At 44.5% G+C, this 16,283-nt stretch overlaps 1 protein-coding gene across 3 annotated transcripts in view; it reads right to left on the reverse strand.

Moving 5' to 3' along the window:
- GNAS (GNAS complex locus) overlaps nt 1-16,283 on the reverse strand; it is a 161,233-nt gene that overhangs the window by 92,851 nt on the left and 52,099 nt on the right. Inside the window, exons 1-2 of one of the 3 annotated variants that reach the window (XM_087749583.1) lie at nt 8,955-9,561; nt 4,914-4,986 (exon numbers count right to left, since the gene is read on the reverse strand). In XM_087749583.1, the coding sequence (XP_087605709.1) occupies nt 4,914-4,986; nt 8,955-9,093 (212 nt within the window). In that variant the 5' untranslated portion in view covers nt 9,094-9,561. Of the gene's footprint in view, nt 1-4,913; nt 4,987-7,963; nt 8,098-8,954; nt 9,562-16,283 lie in introns of those variants that run through there. The other 2 variants (XM_087749584.1, XM_087749582.1) reach the window with 2 other exon arrangements.

Genomic DNA, 16,283 nt, shown 5'->3' on the forward strand with positions numbered 1-16,283 from the left:
TGTCAATGTTACTCAAACACCAGGAAAAAAATATTTTTGTTGCCAGTACAGTAAAATACAATAAAGTCAGTTTGTTTCTTGGCAAGGAACTGACGTGACCATTCTAAAAACATGGTATTGGTACACAAATCTAAAGGAACTGTAAGAACAGAGCAATAACATTTGTGTATACAAACTAGTATTAGCCATTTAGGAGGGAATTCATTATTTTAAAGGACTTAGTTATAAATACTACACTCATAACATTAACTTCCCTTCCATAAAATCACACACATAAAAAGACCAAAGTCAGAAAACAAAGCACAGTTTCAAACAGCAGAAGAGTAAAGTTACTGGGACAGAAGTCATTTCAGTCACAAAAGAGATTGACACTGATCCATGTGACTAGATAACATAATTTACTGGTTTATGTGAAATAATGGTGGTACTGCAGTTCAACTTCTGGTAGACAGGACGTACGAAGAAAAGATTAGAAAGCATCAATGACTACTTTTCCTTCCTCACAAGCTACTAAATCTAGGTGAGAAAAAAGTTCCGAACCTTTAAGAGGACAACTTGACTTTCTTAACTTTCCCACTCAGAGAAAATAATTTTTAAAAGTACAAGAGAAATGCAAATATATTTGTCATCTAAATAAAGCTATTCAGTTCTGCTTCTGCCATCATCATTAGCAGATCTGATAAATACACAAACTCCTATTCAATACTTCAACACACCAGTTTAAGAAATAAAGTCATCACTATACAACATCATTTGGGAAACTGAGGCTGAGAAGCGCTATCTGAAATTCCCTATAACCTCAAGGCTTCCCAAATCATAAACACTATCCAAAGTTACTAATCACAAGGCACATTCCCCGTATTTGTCAATCTTTGTAGTGGATTTCGTAAGTCACATTTCAACAATTTATTTCTATCTAAATATTTCTGCTTGTCTCAGTTTTTCCCATGACACTTCAAAATTGTCTATCACCCTTGCCAATTTCCCACTTTCTAAAATCGTGCATGACAATGACCCTCTCCTTAGAGTCTGTCAGCCAAACCCAGAGTGATCACAGAGGGGAAAGATGACTTTAAAAAAAAAATCAGTGAAAGGTCATCATCTTAGAAGCAAAGAACCCCAGCCCCAAGATAACACAGAAGAGAGTGATTTTTTATTTTTTTTTCCTCTTCAACCTGAACTATACATTTACATTAATTCTTCCAACTATATTCCTTACTCCTCCTGTCCTCCCTTTCCCATTTTCAATCCTTTCTGGTTCATAAAGATCGACATCCAAAGTTCTGCACAGTCAAAAAGAAAAGGTTTCAGCTCCACGTTATCAGTGGATGCTCACAAAATACAGTATGCAACAGCAGAGACCTACTCCTCTGGAACAGCCTCATGAAAAGACAGCTGAAGTGTTGAAGAGGGAGGGAAGGAAAGGAAGGGAAGTCACAGGCTTCCTGCTATTACAAGCCAAATTTAAACCCTTTCTACATCACAAGGGGCTCTGTTGTTGGCAGTATGCAAAGAGTAGAAAATTTGGTTAATATGGAGTCTTCCTATGCTTAAAATGCAGCTCTTCCACATTAAAGATGAGGCACACTGGAAGAATACTGCGGGGAAGCCACCCTCCCATTACTTATGAAATTGCTGTAGGAAGACGTCAGTTGATAGCATGGCCAACGGAAGCCATCCTGCAAGAGCTGGAAGCAGGCTAAGCCCTTCCAAAAACTCCATCCAGAAAAACCTGTGCTGTAGACCATGCCTTGCTTCTCCAACATTCTACTCGGCTTACCAATGCCACAGCGCTGTTACTTCCCACATGCCACCTTCAGAACAGGAACAAAAACCCAGTATATTTCTGTCTCTAATTCAACTACAGATTATAAAAAGAACATTGAAAAAATTTTCAACGGTCTTTACTGTAGTTAACTTGGCTAGAACTTTAACCACCTTCAAATTCACCTTAGCATTGTTAACTATTAAGTATATTAATTACCTGGAACACTTGATTCCATGCAGCTCCTCAAATAATTAATTAGCTAAAGCAATCAAGGATTGGAGTCTCAGAGGAAATTCTTCTAGTTTTGTAGAACTACATAGACTTCACCTTGTTAAATGCTACATCTCTACATGAGGCCAATTCACCTAAATACATGACAACTGTCCCTTCATCTGTTTAGGGGCAGAATCCTAAAAACAAAACACATGAAAAATCGCCACACTCACTGAAGGAAGCTAGCACATTTAGCACTGGATATCCTGTCTAGTCACCAGAAATTAAGGAGAGTATTTGAGTAAAGCTAAATAAAAACTTTTGATTCCCTTGGTCATAGCATGTTAGACACCTTTCGTAACAGGTATCCTCTTTCTGCCTCAAACATCAATTATCACAGGACAACCAAATCAAAGGCAAACAAGTTTTAGACAGGACTTTAAACTGGATTTCATTCAAGCCACATGAATAAGCTGCATCAACAGAAATAATTCAAAACTACAGTTATATACATGGACACTAACATTTAAAAATGTCTCTTAATCTCCAGCATACTACAGTTTTCACAGCCTCTCTGCTGTTACTCATCCATCAACCGTGGTGGTGTATGCAAACAAGTTTATGTTCTAGAATGACTGATAAGAACATTAAGAGAAGTAATGCTTTACTTTTCCTACTCTTTCAAAAAGAACTCCATGCTGTCTCTCTCATTAGCTGAAGCCCACAGGATTTTCCCACAAGGTAAGTAGGGCAGAAAGGGAATGAACTGGGCAAAAAGGATAGCAGGGAAAGCAGGACAACGTAGGGAGCCGTAAGTTACTTTGAAAAAAATACAAGTTACTTAAGGACTAACGTGTAACTTGCAAGAACCTCAGAACACTGAAAAACAGCCTTCTCCCCCATGTAAAGTGTATGTTATGATCTACTGATTATTTTTGGCAACAAAAACCTAAACCTAGATGCATTATAACTTATTTCTTGTACATTTTACATATACCACTTTTTAATTTGATTTTTATGGACCTGAACGTTCCAGTACATACCACCCACGAAAGGACAAGCACAAAGGACTGATTGCAAGACAATATGCTGTGGGGCAGACAACCTATGGTTCCTGAGCTGCATGCAGCTCCCAGCAATTCAGGTGTGGCTCCCACACTGGGGTACGCTATGTGACTGGCAGCACGGCTGTGCTGGCATAGGGCTGCTAGGTAATCCAAATCCCTTGTTATGAGAAGGCAGCAGAGGCTCCTGAGGCCAACTCTGCCGTGTCGCCCTGGAGTCCAGCTGCATGCTCAGCTCAGCCCCAACCTACAACACAGAAGTGAGATACTCGAGGAACGCACCGCTGTTGCAAATCCCAGAGTGTGTCCCAGTCCCTCTCCAGATCTGCAGGCTTTGTATAATGGGTCTCTGGGCTCCCAGTTTCTCACAAATTTGGGTATGCAGCTTGCACGGTTGAGAAGGTTATCTACCCACGTAATACACCATTCATTTCACAGCAGCTCTTTAATAGCATCTGCAACCTTAGAAAACTTAGAACTGTGCTGGTTAAATGGATTGATACTTTTAAAGGTGCCAGGGATCCTTGACTTCCACTTTCATTGATGAACTTTTTACTTAGCACCTAATGTTGAGAGGTGCTACATCGAAGTCAACTTATGCAAATCTTTCAAGTCACGCAAGTCTTTTAAGAGGTCTTTAGTAGCAAGAGCAGGCAACGTAACAGAAACAACTCAGCAGTAACAGGATGCAGGACTGGGCACTTATGAAAAACAGTCGTCTTGGATAAAGACAATATTCCCTATAAAGAAGCGCTAAAAACATGTAGCACAGAATGTGATTTATTATTAATCAGTTTGGACTTTCTTCCAAAAGACTGTGTACCTTATCCTGAACTAGCATTTGGGCATTAGAAAAAAGTATTGTCCAGGCTCCTTGGCTAAACTTTTAGCTCACACATTCTTACTAAAGAATTAACTACTGAAAGACTAGTGAAAGCTTAATCTTCCCAAAAAGGCAGGATTCACAAAATAGGTGATACTACTAGAAGCCAGACAATGCCAATACAAAAATATGCTTGAAAACAAGGAAGACAAAACCAGGAATATAATCTAAAGAAATTAAACACATGAGATTTCAGAGCTTATTCTAACACCTTAAATCAATTAGAATTAATTTAGCATGTTTTGGTATACACAGACATTTGCAAGGGTAAACTAACATGCAGAAGAATGTCTTCCTACTCCGGAGCAAGGTTAGATGAAAAGTTAGCAAACACAAATCTTTCTCAGACAAAATAATAGATTTCCATTTTCCTTATCCTAATGCCCTTCCCCTCCTCACAACTATCAAATAACTGAACAGATTTTAAGTGTAAACAAGGAAACCTTTTAGAAACATAATTTAACACAAACCTCTGGACAAGCAAACGCAACAGAAGAGAAGAAAATCTCACCTATTACCCCCAAAATTCATAGTACAATCTCATTGTGTGAGGAGACAGAAACAAAAGCCTTACTTGCTCTAAATAAAGAAAACTGCATTCATTTTGTACACTAACAGGAGGCATGTTTACAGCAGTATGAATCAATGTGCTATAGCAGAGGTAAATCAGTGTCAGCCATGTTGTGAAAGAAACTGCAGTTAAAAAAAAAAACCAAAACAAAACACAAAACTTAAGCCTTAACCAAATCAGCTATACTGAACCTTGATATAAATCATTTTATACCATTACCTCTTACTTGTTATTGGTGCATGACTTCTTCAAGTTAATGTCTATTAATCTCATCTAAAAATACGCATCCAAATTCTAGAGACCGTGAAACAATATCAAAAAGAAAACATACCAAGATATAAAACAACAGCAATGACTACTGTGTGGCACACAGACATAAGGTAGGTTGTAAAGTGAAAAAACAAATGCACTTACTCAGCATTAAATCCATTCACATGCAAGATCCTCATCTGTTTGACTATTGTGCTTTTACCAGATTCACCAGCACCTAGAAAATGAAAGTAAATCAATTTCAGAAGGAAGCATGAGTGATGAAGGGGACACACTAGAATTTTTTCTTTAGGGTAAAATCGAGAAAGTTGGTTTTCTCAGTGCAAGAGTGAAAAGTGAAAGAAAAAGAAATAATTGCCACTGGAAACTTCAGTCGTAGCTAAAAATAAATGCCCAGTTCAAGTCATATGTCAGATCTGAATCTTGGATCATTTCACTGTCCATTTTTCCAGTGTCAACGATAAAAGCAGATTGCAGGGTTTGGAAGGAAAAAGGACAACTTCAACATTTTATAGAGAACAAAACAGGGAACGTCAAAATCTGCTTGCCTTGTCACTACAATCTGATGGAGAGAAAGACTGACTGAAGTCCACACTAAACTGAAACATTTTTGTTAGATCCTTAAAATATTTTAAGTTTGCCTGCGGTTATCATCACACAGTCAAAAGACTGTAACTTAAATCACAAGAAATAAAATACGTGGATACTCACGACTGAAAAAGGAAAGCACCCCATTTAAGCCTCCACCCACAAAGCTACAGAAACCTCCTTCTCTAATTCGCGTCTTGTAAGCAACCTCCCACCCTCTCGACATGTTCCAAATCAATCACATACGCAACGAGATGCAAAGACCACCTTTTGTGGCTGCATGCTCCGAATAGCCCCCCCGCAGCTCTCCTCCGATTCCCTTATATACCTGCAGTACAAAAAAACCCCTCCACTCCAGTTTCCATAAGTAGATGTATGCTATTTCTGCTGTGCTGCACGGATTCCAGTGCACAGGGCAACCCATCTGCCTATAGTACCCTTTTTTCCATGCACGCTAAAAAGACTCGAACAGCAGCATTTAATTGAGCTGCTCCGTGCTGCCAGATCGGTAGCTTTCTATAAAAAGCAAACATATTTTTGCAAGAGTAGTATCATAACCTGGCAAAATTTAGAAAGATTCCCCTTCTCATCTCCTGGCTACTCATTTATTCTTCTCATTAGCCTATGTCTTAACAAGAGAAAATGTATGTCTGTGGCAGAATGGGCACAGAGGTACAGTCTGTATTTACAGGATGCCAGGTCTCTGCTAGTACACACTGACAGCACAAGCCTCCATTTTGAGCCTCGTGTTCAAAACTGTATTTTAGCAGTTATATTTCAAAGTTCATTTTCTGACAGATGCACTCCCCTCTGCCTTCTCCCTTCCTTTCCCTCTCCCTCATGAATTGCTAATAGTCCCACTCTTCTCTCCATAAAGCCTGCTTGCATGTTTTGCCACCTTCGCACCAGAGCCTTACTCCTTTTTCCTCTCCTTGCTCCCTGATGTTTTGCATGCATTTAGAGAGCAGTTTTTACCTACAACTTTTTATGCAAGTGCCATTTCTCCCCTAAACCACTATTTTATAACATACACACTCTTGTCTCTTCAGGCATACTCCATCATGCAATGAAGACAGGTGGCAAAACTAATCAAGAATGAGTAACTCGCGTTAAAATAGAGATTGGGTCCTCTTCACAACTAAGAATTATTCAGGAATAGCGGTCTATGCTATAGTCATATTTCCATTCAGAACAATCAATAACAAAATTTCAACTGTAACTCTAAATCACATCTTATATTTGTAAGCATTGGGAGCCAAAATCTTTACTTCACTTAGGCTAGGAAAAGGGTAGACAGTTGTTGCTTTTGCTATAAACACATACAGTTCGGTATTGACATATCCAGGTTCTCTGGATCAGACACTTCATTTTGGCTCACTGGTGTTGTATTACATCTAAATTTCTGAATAAGTCTATCTCTATATTTGGCTACTCATTAAGGCCCTATTCTTACCAACAATTATGCATACGTTTAACTTCACCACCAAGGAGAGTTCCATTAATTTCAGTGAGTCTGCTTGTGGCAGAAGGGACAAGTGTGTGTACAGTGCTGGGGCCTACAAAGAGTAGTATAAACCCGTTAGAATATTTAGCAGCTCTTCTTTGTTGTTATTTGAATATGGTGAGAAAATATTAAGAATACTCCCAAAGTACTTGTTGTTTTAATTTCACGTGTCTTGTAAAGTAAATGTAACATAATAATAGGGACGTGAGCTTTTTTATTTTTTACCAGTTTGTGTTATACTGTCCACAATTCATGACAGCTACTGCTAGAAACTGCAACAGCTGAACTATCACTTTAAAACATACACACAGATGACTTCACAGCCATCGCTAAACACCTGCAAATTTTTATTTACAAGTATCTAAACCATTTTTCAGCCACCAAAACTAAAGAAACCAGAACAAAAATCCAGGCGAGCCCATCATGTTTCTGTTTTCTGAAATTCTGCCTCTGAGGAAAGTAACCCTCCTGATGACAAATGGTTTCTAGGTATCTCTAGGTAATGTTCAGCCCGAAATCTGGAAGTCCAAGACATTCCACAAAAGCTGAATTCCAAATTATCCTGTTAAAAAGATTTCTGCTGGAGCCCTGGCAGACTCCTCAGTGCTGCAGGTGCTGCTGTACTCCTAGCCACTCTCCATTTACGTTAAGCCTCTTTCTTCAAATTAGCGTGATTTTACCGGTAAGAACACACTTCCAAATTCACAACCTTCAAAAAAAAAAAAAATTTTTTTTTCCCCAACGGTGGTTGTTTCACACCAGAACTGAGTCGCCTCGCTGAGGCCTAGCCTCTGCTCCACACTAAAAACCCTGCATAACATGCACAAGCGGTCCCTCGTCATGACCACAACGACCGAGATCTCGTAACTATATCTTATTTTAAAACACTACTTTAAAATACTTTCAAACAATGAGTCTGACAAACATTTTCTTGTTCTCTTCGATAACGATTTTTGGACCTTCCCCTTCCTTGAAGCCATAACCTGCGTTTCTAAACGTTATCTCCTGAAAAACATGACACATGCAGGTAACCTAAATTAACCGCTGAAATAATACCTGAAACCAAGCTACAAACGTTCCCCTCCCTCCAAACGCCTGATACCTTAATTAATGGTGCGACAGAAGTAAGCCGAGCGAGCCTGCCGAGGGACCGGAGGAGGTGCCCACGACCCGCCGGGCCGCCCGCTCCCAGCCCGGCCCTGGCGCTGCTCCCCCCGCCGCCGGCACGGAGCTCCCTCATCCCCAGCGCCGGCCGCCGCGCTTCCCTCCGGGACCGACATCCTCCCTCCGTTTCCCCCAAACGATTCCCCGACTTCCTCCCTTCCTCTTCCTCCTCTCCCCGGCCTGGCCGCACAGCTCCTCGGCACCCCTGCCTCAGCCCCCGGCGAGGGGAGCGCCCGGGGCCGGCCGAGCCCCAGCCGCCTCCCGCCAGGCCGCGGTGACCGGCCTTCCCCGCGGCAGCTGCTCCCCGCTCCGCGGCAGGCCCGCGGCCCCTGTCAGCGCCCTGCCCTGTTTATCTCCCAGGTTCCCCCTCGGGCCCGACGCTCCCGCGCCCCTCGCCGGCGGCCGGCCCGGCATCCCCGGCCACCTCCTCACGCTCGGCCCCGAGGCCCGCTCCCCGCCCCGGCCTGCCTCCCCCCTCTGGCCCGGCGGCGGGGCGCTGCCCCCGCCGGCGGAGAGGGGCCCCGAGCCGCAGCCCCGTACCTGCGGGGCCTGCCCCCGCCCCCCCCCCCCCCCTCCGCCGCGGCGCCCCGGGTGGTGCCCGAGACCTCCCGGCCGCCGCCAGGCCGAGGAGCCCGGCAGGCTCCTCCGGACCGCACCGGTCCCCTCAGCGCCGCCGGGCCCACCGCCCCGGGCGTTAGCGGACCCCCGCGGCCCCGGCGGGAGCGGGCTCGCCGGCCGCCCCCCCGGCCCCGCGGAACGGGTGGGCCCTGCGGCTCCGCTCCCCCCCGGGCCCCACCTCTCCCTCGGGCCTCCCCGTGCCCGGGCAGGGGGCCGGTGCGCAGCCCCGCCGCCCTCCCCCCGGCGGGGAGGGGACGGCCGCCGGCCCCCGGCCCGCTGCCCCGGCGCCGCGCTGCCCGCGGCCCCCTTACCCAGCAGGAGGAGCCGGTGCGTGGCCCTATAGACCTGCTTGTCCTTCTGCAGCTGCTTTTCGATCTTCTTGTTGGCCTCCCGCTGCGCCTTCTCCTCGTTGCGCTGATCCTCCGTCTTGCTGTTCCCTAAACAGCCCATCTTGGGGAGGGGGAGGCAGGGGACGCGGGGCGAGGGGACGGGAGGCGGCCGGGGCTGCCGGGGGGAGGGAGGGAGGGAGGGAGGGAGGCAGGCACTCTCCCGGGCTCCCTTCTTCTTCCTCCTCCTCCTCCTCCTCCCCCCCTACTCGCTGCTGTGGCGGCCGCTGCCCAGAGCCAGAGACATGGAGAGAGCCGAGCCCGGAGCCAGCCAAGGGGGGGCCGATGGCGATGACTTTGCTGCTGCTCCGCCGGGCCTCCTCCCCGGCAGCTGCAGCTGCTTCTCCTCCCCCGCCCCCCCGCTCAGCCCCGCGCCGATCCCCTCAGCGCACCTTTCCCCGCAGGGGGGTGGCGGCAGGGCCCGATGCGGAGCGATCCGCGGGGATCTCCGCGCTCCCCGGCCGGGCCGCCGGCTCCTCTGGAGGGAACAGAAATGCGCCCCCCCCCGCGCCGCACGCACAGGAACAAATCCAGCTTCAGTGCCACCCCCCAAAAAAAAAAATAATCCTCTTTAGATCCAAAGGCACGGGCTCCAGGCGCGGAAACCTCCCCAAATCCTCGGCGGGGAGGATCGGGAAACGTCTCTTCCTTCGCCTCTCCCCCCGCGCTGCCGGGCTGAAGCGCCGAGGGGGTCACGCCAGCCCCGGCTCTCGGCGGAGGTCGGGTCCCCGTCCCTCGCCGGGCGCCGCGGGTCCTTCCTCCCTCACCGGGGCGGGGGGGTCCAATCCAAGCCCCCCCCCCCTTTTTTTTATTCTTTTTTTTTTTTTTCTCCTTGCTGCTGCTTTTTCACATGAGGTTTCCAGGCGGCTGAATCCTCTCGGCTTCTCCAACAAACGGGGAGCGGGGGGAGAAAAAAAAAAAAAAAAAAAAAAAAAAGAAGCCCGTTTGCTCTCTCCCCCCGAACAAAACCTGTCCCTCACGGGAGGATTTTTCCGCGTCTTATTTTTCCTGCTCTCTCCCGCATTTCTCACCCCCCCCCCTTTTTTTTTTTTTTTTTTTTTTTTTCTCCTTCCCCCTATTGAGCTGCACCGAGGCGGCAGAGCGGCGGGGTGGGGCGAGCAGGCCCACACTGAACCCTGGGAGCGGGGCCGCTCACGTGACCGCCCGCGTCACCCGCGCCGCCGCCGGCGCCCTCTTCGAACCGGCCCCGCCGCTCCCGCCCGCAGCGACGGAGCTCGGGCGTCCTGCGCCCAGCTGGAGCCAGCGGCACCCCCTCCCTCGGACGGTGGGCCGCGCAAACGCGCCGGATGGCGAGTGGCCTTCAGGAAGGGCTTTTCGGGGTGAAAGCAGCCGGGAAAATGCTTGCAGGAGTTGGGGGTTAAATTCGTAGCATTCTGAGTAAGCTGTAACGGAGTCGTGCCCCGGGGCGCTTTATACTGCACTTCAGAAGCAATTAGTGCAGAAGTGACTGTACTAAATACTTACGTATGTATATATTTATACATTTTCTCAGTTGACGAACGTTGAATATCCGCCTACTGACCTACAAAACGACCCTGCAGACGCTGCTGTGCACGAATGAATTTTTACCCGTGCGGGTGCTTCGGGGCAAACGCATTTCCCGAGCGCTGGGAACAACCTCGCACGCCCGAGCCCATGCGGTGCCCTCATCGGGGCTGCGGCCAGGGACCCGAGTGGGACAGGGGGACACAAGCTACCAAAGGATGCTGTGTGGACCGGGGCAGCGCAACCTGATGCATGCAATTGCTTCTACGTATGGTTTTACCAGCTAGCTATCTCCATTTTATTTTCTAAAATATTTTTTGGAAACCTCATTCTATAAACGACATGGTAATTTTCATGCACAAGCTTATTGGCTACATCTGGAAAACAAAGGTCGGCACTTTGCTCTTTGTAAAACCTGGTTCCCTAAAATACACGGGTATTTTTTCTCTGCCCCCCTGAGATTAATGAAATGCCCTTTATTATAGATAAATTATTTATCCTCATTTGCAAAATTCATTTATCATCTACAACGCTATTCCCATGAACACACCTTCTTACATCATCCAGTTACTATATTTAGAACCACCTACAATAAAATAATTATGTGAACAGAGCAAACAACTAGAAGGTCACAGTTAGTGTCATCAGATACATCGGTTTAGTTGCCCTTGCTGAAAGAGGGGTGGACCTCAGGAGAAACAGGGACCACCACCACCAAACCTTGGTCTTTGAGGAGTTACTGGCACTTTCAGTCTCTTTTTTAAAAGCCACAACTTTGGGGTACACAGAGCCTAAGAGTTTTGGAGTCAGTGGAGAGATTCTTACTGACTTTTTCCAGGTGTTGTTTTAGGCCAAGGCAGTTTTAAAACATCTTAGAGAGACTTGGCTCAGCAATGCCCAGATTCATCTGAAGCAAAGATTATAATAATTCCTTGTACCTTTTATAGGTATTTTATTTATTTATATTGTTTCCATGTAATATACATTATTCAAATATATTTTAACTGTGGCATTTACGAGGCATAAGGGACTTGATAAAGCAGAATTCAGACTGAAAATTATAAAACCTCATAGCTTTCTTATGGTCGCAGGTATGAAGAGAATGCAGACATGCCAGTATCTGCCACCTCATGCAGCAGGGAAAATCTGCCCCAGCCTCCAGGCTTTGCTTCCCTCCAGGTCCCGAGCTGGGGGGGGGAAGGGAGCCTATCTCCGGCTCCAAACACAAAGGAATACATAAAGAAGATAAAAATTATTGCTGGAGATATACAAAAGGCTAAAATCTTGGTGAGCGGTGAGCAGCGTTAGTGCAGAGACAGGGGAGCAGTAAATACGCCAAAGCATGCGCTGACAAGGGAGTCACTGCTGCGTACATGCTGTTGTCCAGCAGTGCACACCCGTCCCTGTCCCAAACGCAAACCAGGCCGGGCTCTGCGAGGTTAAACTCTGAACAGCCGTCAGCCACCGCGCTGGGGCACGGGAGTTGCTGCCCTCCCGGCGTATCTACCCTGTGCCTCTGTCTCTTTAGGCTGAACACAGCGTGAGGTAGTTGAAAAGGGAAAACGCACTCAGCTAATTCACAAAACTCCCAGTTACTTAACAACAGAATTAAGAATTAGCTCCTTGTATTACAAGTGTTATTCAAGTCTGAAAGTGTCAGAAGCTACAGAAAACAAAAAGAAAACTCAGAAATTGTTAAACCTATAAGCAATTACAGACTTTTTTGGTCTTTCTGAAATACGACAGGACACGAGACATAAGGCACCAACCATACTTCCCAAACCCACCGAAGTGCCGTGAGTCTTTTCTAGTGCTGTCCTGATTAGGAGAGCGTCATTTGAAAAGCGAGCATACCAACACATTAGCTCTCTCATTCTTTTTTATTTGTTTAAATAACATAATGCTGCTGATGTGTCTTTAGAGTGAATTCTGTTTCTTATTGGAACTAGTTGCATTAGCTTCCATCTTGTACAAATCCATGAACTTCAGTTTCACAAGATTCCTGCTGTCAGAAAGGTAAGTGCAGGCAAAATCTGACCCCTAACTCACCGTAAAATTAAAGCTCATTTCTGAAGAACCTGCAGTCTTAGGAACAAATAAATGCAAAGATGAAATAACTATATGTATGGACATAGTGCCTCTGTGATAGAAGTCTAACTATTTGAGGCTTGAAAATATTCAAAAGAGGGTGTTAAAGGACACTGCTGCATGTTAAACAGAAATATTTTCCAAGAATGCAAGGTAACATGAATGTGGAAGTGGCTGTAAGAGACATTAGAAGACTTACGCCTACTGACTCAATCCTGCACTATTTAAATTAATGGGAGATAAGAGTTTACGCACAGAAGGTGGTGAGCATTGCGCACTTAGGGATGAAATTCAAATTCATTGATATTTCTTCTGTGTCTGAATAGAACAGCCAACAGCCTCAGATTCTGTTGCGCTTTTTTTCAGTCTAAAATAAATTCAAAGACTCCGAGACACCAACATGCATCTTAGCTTAAGGATTTCACAAAAAGAACGGGGGGTTTGGCAGTGTGAAACAATATTCTGCTGTTTCACTTCTCAAACCAGAAAAGATCTCACAAGGAGAGGTAGCAGGATAATTCAAAGTGAATAATATGTCAATGGAATATTTGTAGGGGACGCGTGTAGGAAAGTTTCATGTATCTATAATCCATTTCAGTCCACTTGATAACTTTAGTTAATGTCTTTTTAGTCCCATTAGCCTAACTTCTATTACCTTCTAACGAAAATCATCAGATCTCTTAATTTTCTTAATTTTTTTGGAAAGAAGAATTTCATTGCAATTCTTCTCTCCATTTTCCCTCCCCAGGTTTTGCCCCAAAACCTACTGTTTGGTGTCTGATACTCAGGGAAGATTTGTAACAGTAGCCCGATCCTGTAAATAAACATGTACTCTACTCAGTTGAGTAGTCCTGTTGAAGTGCATAATTTATGCGGACTTAACTCTTCCCAGCTAGGACAACTACATTAGCTTGATTTACAAATGGTTAAAGAGATTTAGCTATAAAGTAGAAGTAGGCTATCAATAACAGTACAACTGAGAGAGAACTTGTTGAAAAGTACACGTGCCTTAAGCTTCCCCCACCCTATACACATAAACTTATTTTAAGATTTACATGTAATACCTAGCAGTATAATCACTCAAAAGGAGCTCAAGAAAAATACTATCTTTTTCCTATTTTAATATGTTTACTTTATATTTGACAGACCATTGCATATATTTTAATGCATTTTCCTTGTGGTAGTCTCCCTTCTTGTGCCTGAGGATATCCACACTTGTATAGGTGAGAGACAAGGAAATGCTGCTGTAAAATTCACAGACTTTGGCTGGACAATGTAGATGCAAGAGTTGGGTTTGGAGTTACTATTTTCATAACAGAGTAGATTTTGAGCTTGTTGAAAAAATGCTTCTGAGACATGTACTTCATGTCGTTCCATTCTTTTGTCTTTGTACCTGAACGGATAAAACTTTCTGCTTACAGTTCTGATGTTGCAACAGTTTTACTCTCAATCAATCAATCAATCAGAGTTAGGCTCTGAATTCACTTGAGTTACTCTCTGTTTTTACAGGTGATTATGAGGCCCAGATCAGGACGTCCACCTTACACCACAGACGCCTTCCAAACCCTCCAGGTGACAAACACCCTTATTTCCTATTGCAAACAATTCACATTTGTTAGTAAGTGGAAGGTACTGAGCAGTTTGGATGCCCCAGCCTCCAGAAAAAAGAAACGGTTAATTAGTTTTCAGATGGGACGGTTGTACAGTTCCTTACGGGCTCATGCTGTCCACAGTGAACACAACCTCCTAAACTTTTGGCTGTGAACTGTGGGGGTGGAGTTGTGACCAAACCGATGTGCTCATTTGGAAGGGAAGAGAGCGACGACATCACGCTTGAGCATCCCTTAGCAACCAGATTGAAATGGCACTGCAGCTTTTGAGGAGGTTGTCAGCCTTCCTTGCCACTGGAATAGCCTGTATTTCGGTTCCTACCACGGCTGAGGTGACACAGCAGAGAAGACAAAATCTGTAGCTCAAAAAGTAAAAGCGATAGTGGTGATCTAACTGTACAATTTCCTTTGTTTCTGTTTATAGGAAATAGCCTATTTTCAGCAAGTCTTTTTCATGGAAGGATACAGAGCTCAATTAATCTGGGGAACACATGAAACAAATGGTTCTTATAGCAACGCCTTTATCTCTGATTTACTTTAGACTCTTTCCACTTGAAAATCTAGACTGTAAACTTTGTAACATTCCTCTATGATATCAGGATGAACCAAAAAAGAGCCAGGCTTGCGTGTGAAAAAAAAAAAAAAACAAACAAAGCGAAAAATACTCTGATTTAAAGCTGTCAAGGAGCGGATCAGTGAACCACAAACTATGGGTCACTTCACTACAAACCTGAAAATGCAGTCACAGCCAGGCATCTCAGTTATCCTAGTCCTCACACCTGTGAGACCGTTCCACTCCTAAGAGTTTGGGTCAGAGCTGCTAATCATGTCAAGGTGAACTCTCAAGGGGAAGAGAGTTTAATCTTTTTTCACTGAGAATCTGCAGCCCTGTAATTCCCCCACAGCTGAACATATGCTATTGTAGGATAATGTCTATACCCTGCTTTCTTTAAAAAAAAAAACAAACTTATGCATTCTTCTCCACTCTGTGATTCACTTGAAATTTATTATCTTTGTATATCTTTCTTTGTAAGAAATGAAGATTTTAGAGGTCCTTTTTTTTTCCTGCTAAGGTTTTCAAGGGATTTAAAGTACTGGGAAAAAATAAACAGTGAATGAATTTATATTAGAAAGGTGCAGAAGAAGTTCCCCCTGTGCATAGCACCTTTGAGGAGTAAAATCTTACGCAGAAATAAGAAGTAGCTGTGAATTCTTGCTAAGTAGCCTACATTACCCAACACTTCGTTTTGCTGTCCTACAAATTCACAGTGCCGTGGCTGAGCAGTTCGAACAGACTTCCCTCTTTTAAAAGCAGGGATTACCTCTGGGACCGACTGACTCTTTCAGTTAAAGGACATTTTTAATAGTACACACTGTATATTTTTGTGTATTGATACCTCTCTGGTTTGAAGTCTGTTAAAATTTTTAACTTTAGAAATACAGAACTGTGGGCCTTCATCCTGGGCCACAGAAGTGCCTGGTAGTTGAGTATCAAACCTATCAGTCTCAATGTATTTAATCCCCAGTAAACTTAGTCTTTAGTTAGTTATATATGAAGATTAATTAAGGTTCTGATTTAGACTTAGATCAGTGGGTTTTTTTAATCTGCTTTGAACACTAAAACGGCCCGCGTGGCCCCTTGCAATGACTCAGGTCTGCTGCTCACGCTTTCCTTAGATGGAGGCATCCTCCACGAGCTATCGTCGTGCAAAATCCTTTGGACTCTTGGAAGAACGAAACTTGGTGATAAAAAGGGAGACGGTTTCAAAGTCTCCAAGTTACCCTTTGACCTGCTGAACAAGGAACCCTTGAGTAATCTCAAGCCCGTTTAAAGGAGAAACAAACAAATTAAAGCCAAACAATAATCTAAAAAGGAAAAACAAAGCAAACAGATTGGAATTGGAGCAAGAATCCAATGTGGGGTTTTTTTCAGCTGTTTCCTTTGGTGGCCAGAACAAAAAAAACACTTTAAAAAGCATTAAAAGGTAAACAAGGTAGGAAATTAACCCATTATCAATCAAACCCAGGGAGGGCAAAGCAGGGTCATCAA

Source organism: Nipponia nippon, unplaced genomic scaffold (assembly GCF_047370975.1).
Source record: "Nipponia nippon isolate SJK-2023a ecotype South Korea unplaced genomic scaffold, ASM4737097v1 scaffold_13, whole genome shotgun sequence".
In the NCBI taxonomy this organism is placed as follows: domain Eukaryota; kingdom Metazoa; phylum Chordata; class Aves; order Pelecaniformes; family Threskiornithidae; genus Nipponia; species Nipponia nippon.